Raw genomic sequence first — 15,239 nt, 5'->3', positions numbered from 1 at the left:
CAATAAAATAAGACACCCTACACACAAACATACTTTGCTGCTATATTCAGTTTATACATGCCATCTCTCAGTACAGTTGCTGACACGTTGGTATGCATACAGATCACCTGGTCACCTAGCAACGGGCATTCATTAATCAGATCCTATCAATATTTGGTTAGCTCATCGATACTTCTGAGCCTGTGGCGTCACCGGATCTGGCGGGTAACCAGTGTCGGGATCAGCCTGATCTTGATGCGGGTCGGTGCTGGGACCGGGGGCTGGAGGCTGAGACTGGACGGGGAGGAGACTACAGATGCGGGGTGGTACAATGTGGCGCTGCGAGGTCCTCCTGCAGTCAGAGGACGCATGAGAGCTGAGGACAGTCGGAGCAAACTGAAGCAAAGAAGGGTAAGAAACTCTTTGAAAGAAAGTTTTGTCTTTGCATAGTTTAGTTTAACCTACTTTTCTGGTTTTATTTTACACATATGTGGGCTGAGAAAGTTCAGAGTCAAGAGTTGCATTTGTGAATTATGGAGGGAAAAAAACTCAGGAGATGTGAGGTGATTGTGCACAGATTGCATGCAGCCCAGTTCACCTACCGAGGACGTGAACGCATCCAAAGCGTTCTTCAGTCTGCTCAATGTACACCGAATAATTGTTGGATCATTTGCGTGTATGTTAATGGCTGTTGAGAGCTGACATGTGGTCCTGTGTTTTCACTGGAGAGAAGAAGGAGGAGGGACTTCACAGCTCAGCCTGCAGCAATGGCACTACAATGGAGAGAGGGTGCCAAGAGGGAAAACACACACACACACACACACACACACACAATCAGTTGCTTCCAGAGGCTGGGGGTCGATGAGGGCACATGGGAAGATGATTTTGAATTTTTTTGTTTATTTATTTGTCATAGCTGCATAAAAACAAAAGGCGTAAAATAGATGACAGCAGTGGATCTCCTGTTGCTGTCCTCAGAAACTCTTACTAATGAGTGTGTGTGTGTGTGTGTGTGTGTGTGTGTGTGTGTGTGTGTGTGTGTGTTTGTAGGTGGGGGGGAGATGGGGTCTCTAGCTGGGAAGGGAAGGACTCAATGGGGAGGGGGGGGGGGGTTAATCGCTCCCAGATGTGTGCTGTGAAAACATATGGTTTCCGATAGCCACTGTGATGCACAAGAAGAATGCGTGTGAGTGTGTGTGTGTGTGTGTGTGTGTGTGTGTGTGTGTGTGTGTGTGTGTGTGTGTGATGCTCGTACACAAACACACAGAGACACACTTACTGATTTATTGATACACATGCAGAACTTGTGCAAATTGTGTTCCAGTCACACGTTTTGTCTCCAGTGTGGCCTCACAGAAAAAAAACCCTACTTGCACTCACAGTTACAGAGCACTCATGAGTCCACAGTGTAGGATGTAAAAAAGCCCAAATTAACTGCTTCATGTTGTGTATATGAAACAGCCTACAGTGCTGCAGCAGTGGAGGAGGAGCGTTCATACTTTCCACAAAGTGGAAAAGCAGTTTAGTGAGTGTTACAGGAAGCTAAGGTAATGGGTTTTACTGTATGCAACACTTTAACTGTGACACTCTCTGAGTTTCATTGACAGCTTTAAAAAAAAAAAAAAGTAATGATGTCCCGATGCTGTCAGTGTTCATGTTTTTCTGTCCACATGTCATTTTCACTCAACCTGAGAGGCTCCTTTGCTCGGTGGAGTGAAGAAGAAAGAAAAAGTGGGGGGGAAAGAGGACGAGGAGGAGGAGGAGGAGGAGGGGGAGGGTTCGAGGAAATGACCAGCGAGGGCGACAGAAGGGAAATGAAGGATGTGGAGACAGACGGAGGGAGGGAGGGAGGGATGAAGAAAACTCAGGGAGAGGGGTGGGGTTGAGGGGTCCTCTGTTTCTTTTCCTGGAATGCAGCCCCGAGACTGTCTGCTGCTGCAGCGAGGAAAAGTAGGAAAACAGAGAGATTGTTCTTAGGAAGACAGACGTGCCACATTCTTGCTGTCAGAGTTTTCTCCCCCTCTTTTTTTTTTTTTTTCTTGCCATGGCTGTTTGGGGCCAGTGGAGAGGGGGAGGAGAGAGGGGAGAGCGGTGGGGGGTTGGAAAGGTGGCGGAGGGCAGGGGGAAAGAGAGGAGAAGAGAGTTCAGGAGAGCAGAGGAATATCCAGCACTGAGCTCTTTATTCCCCTCATGTAGCTCTGTTGTGATTGTTACTGCGCTCCTCGTCTCCCCTCCAGTGTTAAAGTCAGTCTACCTCCCAGAGTGACCATGAGAGTCCTCCTGCTCATCTGCATGCCAGGTAACTGCACCAACAGTCCTCTGAAGCCCCCAGAAACCTAAAATCTTAATTTTAAATATGTATTACTAATATATAACTGTCAATGTGTCACTTCTGGGAAATACTTTTATTCACTTTCTTGCCAAGAGTTAGATGAGAAGATTGATACCACGCTCATGTTTGTACAGTAAATATGCAGCCAAGCTTAGTTTAGCATAAAGACAGGAAACAGTCAGTCTGGCTCTCTCCAGATATAAGTATAAATACACCAACTAACCAATCCCTCTCCAGTTCAGCACTACAAGTTGTGACAGATTTTTTGAACGAGACAGTTCTCTTTCAGACGTCCTCCTGAGGTCAGATAGGTTCAAAGCAAACTAAAGTAGAATACCTGATTTGTTTTGCCTTAAAGCACAAGAAAAAACACATCCCCTTAGAAATGAAAAGTTGAGTTCATAAGAAATACAAACACACCCTAATGCAGTTCAGTACAGTCGTGCATTTTTGCTGCCACAGCCTCACTTGGCCGGGTATGACCTTACGGTTGGTAATATTTGCATTAAAGGAATACTCCTCCTCTCAAATTACCTTTTATCAGTAACTCACCCTCTGTAACGCTGAATCTGTGAAGAAAACTTTGTTCCCTGCCTCTGCTGCCTCTGTTCTTGATGAACTGAGGTCATACAAACAACAGCAAAACTGTATCAATCCAGTCGTATGCTCAGTACTTTATAAACAGAGCCCTCTCTGATGGGGGACTGAAGTGAATGTGAAATTGATCTATGCTCTCTTGAAAGCCAGACTCCTTTGACAAAAACTGTAATTTTACCTCACTGAACACAGGAGCTGCTGGTCTACCGCTGCCTCCATCAGTTTGTTAGTTTGTGTTATTGTGTGACTTTGGTGTTTTTAAGGGTTAGTTCAGATTCACCAAAGTCACGCAATAACACAAACTAACAAACTGATTGTGGCTGCGGTAGACCAGCAGCTCCTGTGTTCAGTGAGGTAAAATTACAGTTTTTGTCAATGGAGTCTGGCTTTCAAGAGAGCATAGATCAATTTCACGTTCAGTTCAGTTCCCCATTGGAAAAGGCGGTCTGTTTGGTAAGTGCTGAGCATACGACAAATGAGAACGGATAAATGAGACTTGGATTACTGCAGGAGTTGTGTGAGAGTTTGTAAATGTGTTTAAGCCTTGCTGTTAAATGCGATCCACTTCAACTCATCAAGACCTTTCTCAGTTTTTGGATTCTTCGTTCACCGTAGGCATGTGAGAAAAAGACTAAGTTTTCTTGACAAATTCAACATTACACTGCAGGAGTAATTGATAAAGGGTCATTGGGGGGGAAGAAGTATTCTCTTACGCTAGATAATCTTGCGTAACTGACAAAATGGCCTCTTCTACACATGTGCTACTCTTACCCAGTGTTTTGCATATTTCCATTATCCTAGTGCCAAGAATTGTGACATTCACTTTAAAGTGAGACTACAGTATGTAACTTATCAAAGATGATTTTTTCCTCTGTTACAAATTAAAAGCTTTAATAAAAAGCAATAAAAACACACTGTAGCTCAGTTTAACACAATGCTACTGGTGACTTCATGTGACTTTGGCAGACTGTGCCTACAGGTGGCAGTTACACGACAGAGGTTAATGCCAAAAAGTAGTGTAACAATAGCACATAATGTCAGTGAACTGAATCTATAATGGCAGTGACATAGTATCAAGCTTATGTGTGCTAACATTAGCTACCAATAGCCACCATTACAGGTCATACAAGACCAAGTAAAGCTGTAGCAGCAAAACCCGAGTGTATCAAAATGAGTCGGGATGGGTTTGGGTTTCATTTCTTATGAAAAAGATTGGAAAAACATACCCTACAGTGTTCAAAACTTTAAATAATGATAATTTAAAAATCAAAAGGTAAAAATTAGATTTGCAGAATTTAAAAAACACCTGGTGCATGATAGAGATACTCCGTTACAGTATTCAGAGTACTTGTGATGACTGACTTTCCCTCCTTTGTGTTTCACTCATCACCCCATCATCGTGATTACTTTATTGTTGTGAAACATCAACAGTTCTGCTGCTCGCCCAGGCTCAGTACCAGGAACAGTTTCCTTTTTTGGGTGAGTTCATTAAGAGAATATTGGCCTTGATTGTTCCAGCTCAGCATCGGTTTATATCAGCGCTCTGCACATCTGGTCCCGATTTCTTGTTGTCCTCTGATGTGTCACCTAGCCTGGAGGAGTTCTCTCCTCTCTGCTTTGTTATTTACCACCCGCATAGCAACTGTTGTCACAGTGTAACTAGCACTTTGACCACTCTGCATGTTATTATTTTTAAACATCTTGCATATGAAGTCATGCATTACACCCTCGCAAACTGCTCGTTTTGTTCAGTTTTGGCGTGCAGGTGGTTTATTTTATATGGTGCTGTGCTTTTTGTTTGCGGAGCTCTGACTGTAATTGGTTTCACAATGTTGATCTCATGAAGCATTTTTCTCTCCTGCTTATTTTATGGCTTCACAGAGGACTATGGGCCGGATTATTTTCCAGGTAAAATATTCCCAGGTAAACAGAAACGGTCCTTGACATTAACGTCTTTGTTAAACATCAGCGTGTCTCATAAAAGAGATTCATCCCTGTCCTCTTTAGAGAGTCCAGACTCCGACAATCCAGACTCTCTTCCTGGAACCTACCAGCAGCAGGTTCGACTCCAGCCAGTGGTCCGTCCAGAAAAATCAGGTACATATCTGCTGGACTCTCCTCCAGTCTGAGTCATGATATTTAAGATTGTATTGTGTCTAGAGCTCGTTTGTTAATCCGTTTTCCATGTGAACGTCAGGGTCCGATCTGGAGACGGAGCCCACAGAGCCCGGCCCTCTTGGTAAGAAAACTTTAACAAAAGGAGGACAGATCATCGGTTGTTTAGTTTGAGTAGAGAAATCATCCTCCTGTGTGTTTGATTTGCAGATTGCAGAGAGGAGCAGTATCCCTGCACCAGACTCTACTCTGTTCACAAGCCATGCAAGCAGTGCCTGAACAGCCTCTGCTTCTACAGGTACGCACTGAAATGACTTATAAACACGCAGTTTACCCCACAGTGAAAACAGTCATTATCTTTTTGTAGAATAAACAAACTGTGAGTTACCTGCTGTTACTCCTTCTCAGCCTTTTCCCTCAACTATTGAAACTACTTCTGCTGCATCTCCAAAAAGCACAAATTGTCCAAAACTTCTCCAAACAGCTCATGATTTTGGGCGGCACGCAGGAGACATGTCCCTCTTAATATTTAGAACGTGCGTATATATCTCTCCAAATAAAAAAAAACTAAAAAAATACTTTAAAAAGTAGCAGACAAAATTAAATAAATTTTCTCCATAAAATGAGGCAGAAAAGGCAAAAAATTGTTGCATAAAAATTCACCAGAATGCAAAAAAAATTAAGTTTTTGATGCTCAAAATGTTTTAGCAGTAATCTTACAAACCCCCCCGTTACATCTATGTCCCTCCCAATGTTGAAATTAAACCTACACCCTTGGTTTACATTCCTCATGGACAATGCATGAGCTCTGATGTTTTCTAGAGCTAATTTCACTGCCGTAAATATGGTAGTAAATATAAGACTTGTGGAACTACAATGCATTTATTTATTATATTGTAATGTATTTTCAGTATTTTATGACTTAATTTATTCATTTACATGTTTCATGTGTGTGTGAAACACTTTGTAATTTTGAGAAAGTGCTATACAAATAAAGATTTACTTACTATATGACTTTTAAACACTTCAGCAGGATTTTGTGTTTCTACAGTGTAGATGTAAAGAACTGTTTCAGAAAAGGTGAAATAGCTGTTTAGTTTTCCTGCATATTTAAAGTAGAAGTAAGAACAAGGACATTTCTTACTGTGTAAAAACAGGCCATGAAAGACTAAAACCAACAATGCAATGTATCTTCATACAGCAGTTCATATGATATCCTGGGGATTAGCGGGCCATGAATGATGTTACGTACTTAATGTAAGGTAGCGTAATGAATGTAAAGTTACTGTGGTTAGGTTAACACGGTGAGAGCATGCCTTAAAACAGTGATTCTGATGGGTCATGGTCCAAAAGTGAGTCATGTGTCTATTCTAAATGGACCGCAAGTGACTCACAAACGTGTCAGGTTGGAAAAAACACACTTGATTTTTAAGTACAGTGAATTTCCGGCACAGAGCTTTTATTTTTTAGTGCCATTTCCTGCTGTAGAGTGAGTAACTAATGGACAGCTACGTGACAGACACAGCAAGCTAGCGTGACGGTATGGCCAAACCCAAGTATGATGCTTGATGTATTAAACTGTGTGGACCTTGAACTAATTACTAAGGAGAAATCTGGACACTGCGGCTGCACCAGTAGGGAACCAGTGACCTAAAATGACTTAATGTTCACTCAAAGTTTACACAATTCCGAAAACCAGTCTCCTGCAGAAATTCAACCCCCCAACCTCCCTCCCAACTGGACCACTTCCTTCTTTACTACCATCAGCGCATTTGTCATGTAATTACAACCCTCCAAAATATGTTGGTTATGAACAAATTACTGGCTCATGATTACGTGGAATATGTATGAATTTTGGTGCATTACTTTTCATAGGAAACTACTAACAGTGCATGACACCAGCCTGAACAATGTGTTAGTCCTTCTATCGGGGATGTAACTCTTTGAACACAGCTCACCATTATATAGTTTTATTCTTAAAAAAGGCTCGGTTATATCGTAAAATAGCAGGGCACTGTAGTTTTTTAACAAACGTTACTCAGACAGTAGTAAACAGTGCATGTGTTTGGGACTATTTTCAGCTGCGGATGAATCCACATTTGCTGCACTGATGAGTGTTCACAGCAGCAGGACCGTGTATGTGAGAAAAGAACAAATAAACTACAGTGTCCTTGTTTATCGTAATGATGAAACATGACACTCAGTGCAGCACTGTGACTCACTGATGAGTTTTTAATAGAATTCGGACAATAGAGGAAGATGATAAATCAGGCTTTGGACATACACAGAATTTTTTTTTGGAGTAATTGATAGTTGGTTTTAATGTTTTCATGGAGTTGTTGACAGCAGGTAAAGTACAGAATATATAAATATGTTTAGTTTGACTGAAGATGACTCTCTTGTGACCTCTACATGTGTTTCCATTAAGTTTGCGACGGGTGTATGTCATCAACAAGGAGGTTTGCGTGAGGACTGTGTGCGCACATGAAGAGCTGCTCAGAGGTGCGTTCAGTGTACTCTGCATATTTTTTGTGTTTCTGTACTCTGTGCTGTACTGTTCGGACTCATTTTAACTCTGTATGTGTATGTTTGGGTGTTTAGCGGACCTGTGTCGTGATCAGTTCTCTCGCTGCGGCGTGGCAGCGCTGAGCGGCCAGTGTGCATCACTAGGAGGAAGCTGCGGGAAGAGCTGTGGTGGCTGCTGATTGAGTACAGAGATCAGGGACACTACCTGCCCAAATACTGCCGCTTTTCTCTACCACTCATCCTCTGACTCTGTCCTCCTCCTTCCTCCTCACACCTTCTCCACACTCCGCCTTTTGACTCTTCCTGTACAACTTATTACTCGTGTGCGAAAAGCACTTTTTTTTCGGTCGTGTTTATCTCTGTCTTTCCACATGTATGTCTGCCCAGTAGATCCTGTGTGTATGGATGAATATACTCCAACGAACATTGATGATTGTATAAATCACTGGTGCTATAAAATCATCACACTGGTGCTATAAAAACTATTAGAGATGCACATAAAACTGCGAAACATCTTTTTTCTGTTTTTTATTTTGTTGTTTATGGCATATTGTACCGTATTAATCTGATATGTTACTGTACTTGAGTTGGAAAGCAGTCATTCTCATGATGATCACCTTATGGATGGTGGCCACCGTGCACTGACATCAGACAAAAATATCCAGCCATGATAGCTCATGAGATGTGTGAAGAAACAGGTGGTGAGTGACCTCAGTTTTTGTACTACTGCCACCTGGATCTGCGCTTAGCAACCAAGCAGCAAGCTTATATAAATATATTGTAGTGGCAACAAGTGCTTTAAAAAGGCATCTCACAAATGGGCCTCTGTACTACTGCTTTGTAAAACTGTCACTATAAAGACTGAGAAAAAAAAAATAAACTTTTTTTTTTACTACAGCTGTTCAGTGTGTGATTGTGAGTCATCGCTGTAATGTAATCTGAGGCTGCGGCTCAGTGCGCTGAAAGGTATTTATGAAAGACATGAATTATGGTGCACACAGTGAGTTTATTCTCCTGCAGACATGTGGCTTCCATGTGTATTGTCCATACAAGTCGTATTGCTGTTATTAATCATCAGTCTGTCAGCCTTTATACAGTAAGTACACAGTATATACACCTAGTAAAACTAATATTAACTAATAAAAAACACATACTGTAAGTACACCATCATACTGCAGAGCCTCGCGGTCCCTTATTCAGTTATAAAACCATCTCTGTAACATAATCAGTAAAATCTGTCTGTGTCTCTGAGAGAAAATACAGTGCAGCTCCTTCATTATGCTCAATTCGTTTGTTTCCTGGCACTGGCCCACAGTGAAGACCTTCCCTTCCTCCTCTTAGTGTCCTCGACTGTTAATATAACTGAGGAGGAATCGAGGCCAAACTGCACAACTGGCAGATTTTCATTCCTGCGCTACGTCCAGATTCTGTCTGGAGGAGAATCCTTGCGGTGATTTGGGTTTTCTTCTTGAATAAGCACAGGAAGTTTGGGAAGATGTTGAGCAAGGATCAAGTACAGATGGTTGCCAGTAATCAGCAGGCTGCTGGCGTTTTCAGTGCAGCTGCTGCATCACATCGCTCCGTTCCCTCGACTGTCATTGGCTTGAGTGTTCTTCACTGTATAAAGTTATCAATAAAACACCATCAAAGTGACAGTGGTGCTCGTTTCCGTGTCACAAAGTTAAACAAATGGTACTATAAAGGTAGAGTTAGAGTATGAATACTTTAAGGAGTGTTTCTGTGAGTAAATATTGCTTTCAGACATTCATGATGAGTGGATGTTCCCTGGATTAGACGTAGTGGGCTGGTGCTTTTAGGTTTGAAGCTGCATCTCACTTTCCTGTCGACAGTAAGGAGGATGGAAGAGAAGGTTGCCGCCGTTTCATCTCTTGCTGCAGCTGCTCCTTCAGGGTGGACACCTGAAGAGATACAGTCCATGACAAAACTACATTTACTACACCCAAAACCAGCTCAATCATTTCAGCAAGTGTCACACGTTTAACCTTTTGGTAAACCTTTACTACAACATGACGTGTGTGTACCTGCTCCTCCAAGCCTTTGACTCTGTGACGATGAGCTCGCTCTCTGGTTCCCAGTGTTCGCTCTACGTCCCTGAAGCTGGTCCTGAGTCTCTCCGACTCCCGCTGGGCGTCGTCACGCTGCCTCATCAAACTCTCACACTGACTGTGTGACTGCTCCATCTCACCCAGCTGAGTCTACTCAGAACACACACAAGCACACACACAAGTGGGAGAGACGTTAAAAGAAAAAAGGACACAAACTCTGGCAGGATACAGAATCCCACGACGGCTCATATAGAAAAACGATGGCGAGATTTTAGTTCAGCTCAGTTCAAAAGCAGAGTTAACGCCCAACAGCCATGATGTCGGTTCTGTTGTGAGCTGGAGGAAAACCATCTTTTCTGGAGAGGCACTTAACGAAAGCCTTTCAATGTAAATGCAGCCCTAAAAGACAGTATGTGCTCTGCCTTTCCAAACTGTGCTGTGATGTACCTATAGGGAATATTAAGGAGGTCATATGAAGAATATTTTACCTGTAGCCTGCAAAAATAGCTCTAACAAGTTGATCCTCCAGGAGAAACGTGATGGTTTGATATTGTTCAGGACGCTTATTCAATGGAAATGTACCTATTGAGAGCTTAAAGGGTAACTTTGATATTTTTCAACCTGGACCCTATTTTTTCATGTTTTTCTGTATATGTGAGGCAACAACTCTTTAAATCTGTCCAGTGCTGAGTAAGAGGTTTGCGTCCACTACAAGTACTTGTTTTTGCCTCTGGTAGGTTCAGATTGTTATTATAAGTAGAGTATCTGAAAACATTATGGAAAGGATCTCTACAGAGATAGACCTTTTAGAAGAGCACATGTTGTGTCACTCACATTACAAACTGACTCCGAAACTTTTGTCCGTCATATACATTTTTGGAACAGGTGTGATTTTCTGCATTTTTTCGCATTTAAAGAGTTGTTTGATCACAAAAACAGTGAAGAAAATTTGGCAGCGGGACACATCCGCAACAAGAAGGAGGGATGGGTCGCACCATACCATTTCATAACTCAGACAGCTCACTTTCAACAGGTCAGATAGTTATATTCAGGTGGATGATGATGATGATGACGAGGAAGAGGATGTTGACCACACATAAACAGAGAGAGACTGACAGTGTGGAGACAGAGGGCACAGCTCAGCCATGGGGCCAAATGCAAGACGCCGTAAGAGAATGGTGAGAGACAGGGAGGTAACTCCAGCGGCGAGAAGCAAGGGAACAAATGTGTCTCTCAAATTTTCGCAAAGAAGAGAACAATAAATAACATCGGATTTAGTGTGCAAAGTCTCTGTGTGTAACTGTTTTTCTCAGATGACAGATTAAAGAAAAGGACTCAGTGTGCAAAGGCCAAAGGATCATCCTTTTTTTTAAAAACCAGAAACAGCCTCGAAATTGCCATCGCCACACTCACCAGACTCCATTTAAATAAACAGTCATTTTTATCACTGTAAAACACACCTCATTTAAATCAACAGAAATACAATACAACTTCCAAAAACCATCTTGGCTTGTCTTTTCACTGTTCCAACAATCACCAACTCTGTGACAACAACTGTGAAAACATGCTGCTCTATACACGCCAAAAATACTGTATATTTAAAAGAAGTCCGGTGAGTTTGGTGATAGCGTTTTCGGGGCTGTTTTCAGTTAAACAAAAAGGATCTTACTCTTTCATGGAAAGGTCTATCTCTGTAGGAATCCCTCCATAATGTTGTCAGACACTTATAGTAACAATCTGAGCATGTCAGAGGCAAAACAAGCTCTTTGAGTGGACGTGGCAGCCTGTTTGCAGCCTGCAGCCCTCTCACTCAATACTGGCACAATCTAAAAACACTGTTATTTTCATCAGTCACTTAGACACAAAAACATGGGAACGGGATAGAGATTGAAAAATACTGACGTTACCCTTTGGGGAAACATTCCGGCAGAAATCGGGAAACATGGATATTTAACTTGTAATGTGATGCTGAACAAATAACCGGTTAAATATGGACTAACTGGAACATTTAATGGTCAGGTAATTGGTCACAGTGTTTAAAGATGAGTAAACATCACACATCTGTTGTTGTTTATGTTTCTGAGACGACTAACACCTGTGATTTTTATTGGTTTGGAGACGATCCACTGACAAATGGCTGACGACCCCCAGCAGAGAAACCTCAAAACATGCCCATAGGTTCTTCTTTCTGGATTAAATGATGCAACGTACACATGTTCCACTAGTTTTTAGTTACTTTTAAGTCTAATTCAAGGGTTTCAGCCTTTTTTTTTACACAACAGACTGTTTACCTCGCATGCTGATGACATACTTTAGTTTAAAATCAGTGTCCTTTAATGTGACAGGGAGTGATGACGAAAGATGCAGCATAGTAATTACAAAAACAGCCCATGAAGTTATATTGTGCAGCTTTTCTGCCAAGTCATTGTGGTTCCTCAGGACCTCGTTTGTGAATTACTGCTTAAACTGATGAACATTTGTGCATCTCGGGAAAAGTGTGACTAAATTGGGAGAACGAACAGTGGTCTGACATTTAAAAAACAGCCTGAAATAAACAACTTTAACGAGTCCTTCAGAATTCCTAGGAAACCCACTGTTGCTTTATTTATTTGCTTGTTTATAGCATGTCTGGGTTTAATAAAAAAAATTGAACATTTCAGTGAAACGAAGCCTCCCTAGAAATATCTAAGGGGGTTGGTGTAACCTTTTGTTTTTGGAGTGGAGCACTAACAAGCACGCTGGTGGTGCCGAGATGAAGAGTAACAGAAAAACAGCTCAGATTTTTGATGTGTAACAGGAAGCAGATGTAGAACTGAAGACACCAGGTTATTTTTAAGTCACACTGACCTCACTTGACATTTATGAGACCACCTCAAGTTTCAGGTATAATCGAATGATTATTTAGGGAGTGCTGAATAAATTATTTTATTTTGATTCTATTTCGCGTAGTAACAAAGTGCAGCCTGACTGTCCTGTGAGTTATTAATCAACTTAATCTTTCCAATGCAACAGTGAGACACGAGCTTGCCTCCTCCTGCAACACTCACTGAAGAAAATGTGAAGTTTTGCTCTTGAAACTGTCTTAAACAAAATCCCTCATTGATCAAGTCAGTAAAGACTCAGTTTCTCCCAGTGTAAAGAGTCTTTTAACTTGACGTTGTGTGTTTGACAGGAAAATAATTTATACTGCCTGAGAACATATAAAGCCCAAACTGTGGAATTAATTTGACACATTTGTCTCATTGTGAAAGGTGTGAGCAGCCTGTTGTAGCATGTGTTTGACTCCGTCCTTGAGTTAAGCATGATGGACTCCATCACACTCAGAGGTGTGAAGCAGCTAAGAAAACAAACTGTGGTGAGGCGTGTCACCAGCTTTCACTCTGCTAACAGCAATTTGGTAAAGCTTCTCAGAGGTTTGAGACTTTATAATGGAGGCAGGTATGTGATGAGTCTGTAAGTGTTTGATCAGCGGCTGCTCCCCACCTGCAGCATCAGTATCTGCTGCTGTGCTTCCTGCAGCTCCTGTTCAGTGGTGTTCAGGGAACGATCCAAGCGGCTTTTCTCTGCAGACAGCCGCATGCTGCCTTCCTCAGTCTTCAGCTTCTGCCGTTCAACCTGTTGAAACAGAAATGTTACCAATAAGACAGCATGGGATCCCTTACAAAAAATGCACATTCTCACAATGGCCGCCGACTATCACATTTCCACAGCATGGTATGGAACAGCTCTACTCAACTCCACTCTCTTATTCGGTTGTGATCAGCAAAAGTTGTGGATAGCACCTGCTGCTAGCTACTTGGTACCACCTCAGTTGACGTACCAAGCGAACTGAGGCCCCATCAGAGCTGCAGTGGACCAGAAAGAACTGAGTCCTTTTTCAAATGAACTGACAAGCACGACACAGGACATCCTGCACAAACCCATGATTTTTAAAAGCATACTATGCAGGATTTTCCTTGAAAAAAACAATATATACTCACACAAAAGTAATCACTCTCAATCATCAATTGTGACCCACTAGCAGTGCGTTAGTGTCTGTATCTACAGACATTCTCTCTTCTGCCTGTATTTTCTTATTTTCTTCTTCTTATATTGGTTTGTTCAGAACATTTCTCTGTTTCAATCCTGCCAACAGCAGCACGGTTCGGGACTTTATAAAAACGTAGCGACCAGCTGTCTCTCTCCTTGACACTGTGGATGCGAGCTGCAGGTCTGTGTGTCTGAATGATCGAGGGCGAGGTTGAGCCACGCACACAGAGCGGAGTGGACAGGATGTGGCATGCACAAGTTTAGGAGAAGGACCTGCTGCCAAACATGAACAGTGGAGTCGAGTTGAGCCATGCAGTGGAAATGAGGCATTAGTCTTGTATTCAAAGACGCAGGTACAAAATTATTTTCATGGAGAAATTTGACCTTTACACACAGTAGGAAAATTAGTGTCGGGATCAGATGAGGACCAAGAAAGCTGGCCATCCTTCCTGTCTTTTGACTTGATAGTGCTCTCAGTGACACCAGTTCAGACAAAAACACTTTGTAGATAAAATTCGTGTGTCATGTTCCGACCCCCCTCTGACCAGATGTCTTCCATCGCTCACTGTGACCTCATGAGGTCACTGAGTTTTCGCGCCTACCCAACATGTGTCCATAGATCACATGACCTTTGAATTGACAAACGTCTCTTTGTGAAGAAACGATGGAGTGCAACAAGTTTCACATTTGTCGTACACAGCGCTGACCTTATCCAGTGTATTCCTCAGTGCATCTTTGTCTTTCTCCAGCCTCACAGCTTGTCTCTCAGCATCTTTTTTCTCAGTCTCAAGCATGGCGACCGCTCGCTGCAGCCCACGCAGCCGCTCCTCCACAGCGGCCCGCTCTGTCTGAGCTGTTTGGGCGCTGCGCTGAGCCTCTGCGACGCTGAGCGAGCGCTGACGCAGAGCCTGGCGGAGAGAAAACAGAGATCACATACAGGCATGACTCCAAGGAGGAAAGAAAAGCAGCCACGTTGAGAGTGTTAATGTCTGTTTGTCGACACATACCTCCTGAGTGTTGCTGAGTTCAGCCTCCAGTTCCTCTCGTCTCAGCTCGCTCTGGTCCAGCTCACTCTGCAAGCTCTGCACACGCTCAGTGAAGGTGACTATATTCCTTTTCCCCTCCATTAATGCCGCCCGAGATTCATCCATTCGTTCCTGATTGGTACAAAATAATCATCACATCACTGCCTAGGTTTCTTCCACAGTGTCTGAAGCCTTTTGTCCCCCTTCTGTCTCACTCACCTGTAGAAACCGTTTGTCCTGTTCAGCCACGCTCAGCGTCTTCTGCAGAGCGGTCAGGCGACTCTGTGTACTGCTGTGAGAGGCCGCTGCCTCCTGAAGGCTCTTGGTGAGGGCAGAGGTCTTCTCTCTGAGTAAAGACTCACCTTCCTGAGCTTTGAGCAGAGCCTGGTTCAGCCTCTCCACCTCTCTCTGGAGCAGAGACACTCGGGCTTCTCCATCTGCCACCTGCAGTGTGCAGAAATCACACTGATGTGTCATCCAGTCAGCAGACCAACAAAGAGAAGAGTATTTTGTCTTAACTGTGCAGGGTGGGAAGAGTCTGTTCTGTGTGGGGCTGTTTTCTTTCTATTT

At 42.8% G+C, this 15,239-nt stretch overlaps 2 protein-coding genes across 8 annotated transcripts in view; one reads left to right on the top strand and one right to left on the bottom strand.

The window, feature by feature from the left end:
* The first annotated feature begins 284 nt into the window (after positions 1 to 284).
* Positions 285 to 8,439, top strand: mfap2 (microfibril associated protein 2). 2 transcript variants are annotated; one of them, XM_049574026.1, is made up of 9 exons: positions 285 to 390; positions 2,217 to 2,278; positions 4,340 to 4,387; positions 4,790 to 4,816; positions 4,916 to 5,005; positions 5,106 to 5,147; positions 5,234 to 5,321; positions 7,452 to 7,525; positions 7,625 to 8,439. In XM_049574026.1, the coding sequence occupies exons 2-9, from the start codon at positions 2,248 to 2,250 to the stop codon at positions 7,726 to 7,728; spliced, it is 504 nt and encodes a 167-aa protein (XP_049429983.1). In that variant the 5' UTR covers positions 285 to 390; positions 2,217 to 2,247; the 3' UTR covers positions 7,729 to 8,439. The 2 variants fall into 2 exon arrangements, with proteins under 2 accessions (XP_049429983.1, XP_049429975.1); XM_049574018.1 differs by having other exon boundaries at positions 4,790 to 4,831.
* Positions 8,440 to 8,553: 114 nt separating this feature from the next.
* Positions 8,554 to 15,239, bottom strand: part of LOC125887278 (rootletin-like) — a 28,809-nt gene continuing 22,123 nt past the window's right edge. For all 6 annotated transcript variants that reach the window (XM_049573994.1, XM_049573985.1, XM_049574008.1 and 3 more), the window contains 6 exons: positions 14,889 to 15,113; positions 14,652 to 14,801; positions 14,352 to 14,552; positions 13,099 to 13,230; positions 9,592 to 9,765; positions 8,554 to 9,468 (listed from right to left, as the gene is read on the bottom strand). In XM_049573994.1, coding sequence (XP_049429951.1) covers positions 9,382 to 9,468; positions 9,592 to 9,765; positions 13,099 to 13,230; positions 14,352 to 14,552; positions 14,652 to 14,801; positions 14,889 to 15,113 — 969 coding nt within the window. In that variant the 3' untranslated portion in view covers positions 8,554 to 9,381. The remainder of the gene's footprint in view (positions 9,469 to 9,591; positions 9,766 to 13,098; positions 13,231 to 14,351; positions 14,553 to 14,651; positions 14,802 to 14,888; positions 15,114 to 15,239) is intronic.

Source organism: Epinephelus fuscoguttatus, linkage group LG1, assembly GCF_011397635.1.
Source record: "Epinephelus fuscoguttatus linkage group LG1, E.fuscoguttatus.final_Chr_v1".
NCBI classification, from domain to species: domain Eukaryota; kingdom Metazoa; phylum Chordata; class Actinopteri; order Perciformes; family Serranidae; genus Epinephelus; species Epinephelus fuscoguttatus.
The sequence above is the reverse complement of the archived record's forward strand: the minus strand, read 5'-3'. Positions and strand labels throughout refer to the sequence as shown.

What these genes read in the sequence shown, in the direction of transcription:
- mfap2 (XM_049574018.1), top strand. Translation starts at nt 2,248, where the DNA reads ATGAGAGTCCTCCTGCTCATCTGCATGCCAG. An exon ending in GGAACAGTTTCCTTTTTTGG is followed by an intron (nt 4,388 to 4,789) that starts GTGAGTTCATTA and finishes ATGGCTTCACAG; the next exon opens with AGGACTATGGGCCGGATTAT. An exon ending in ACATGAAGAGCTGCTCAGAG is followed by an intron (nt 7,526 to 7,624) that starts GTGCGTTCAGTG and finishes TTGGGTGTTTAG; the next exon opens with CGGACCTGTGTCGTGATCAG.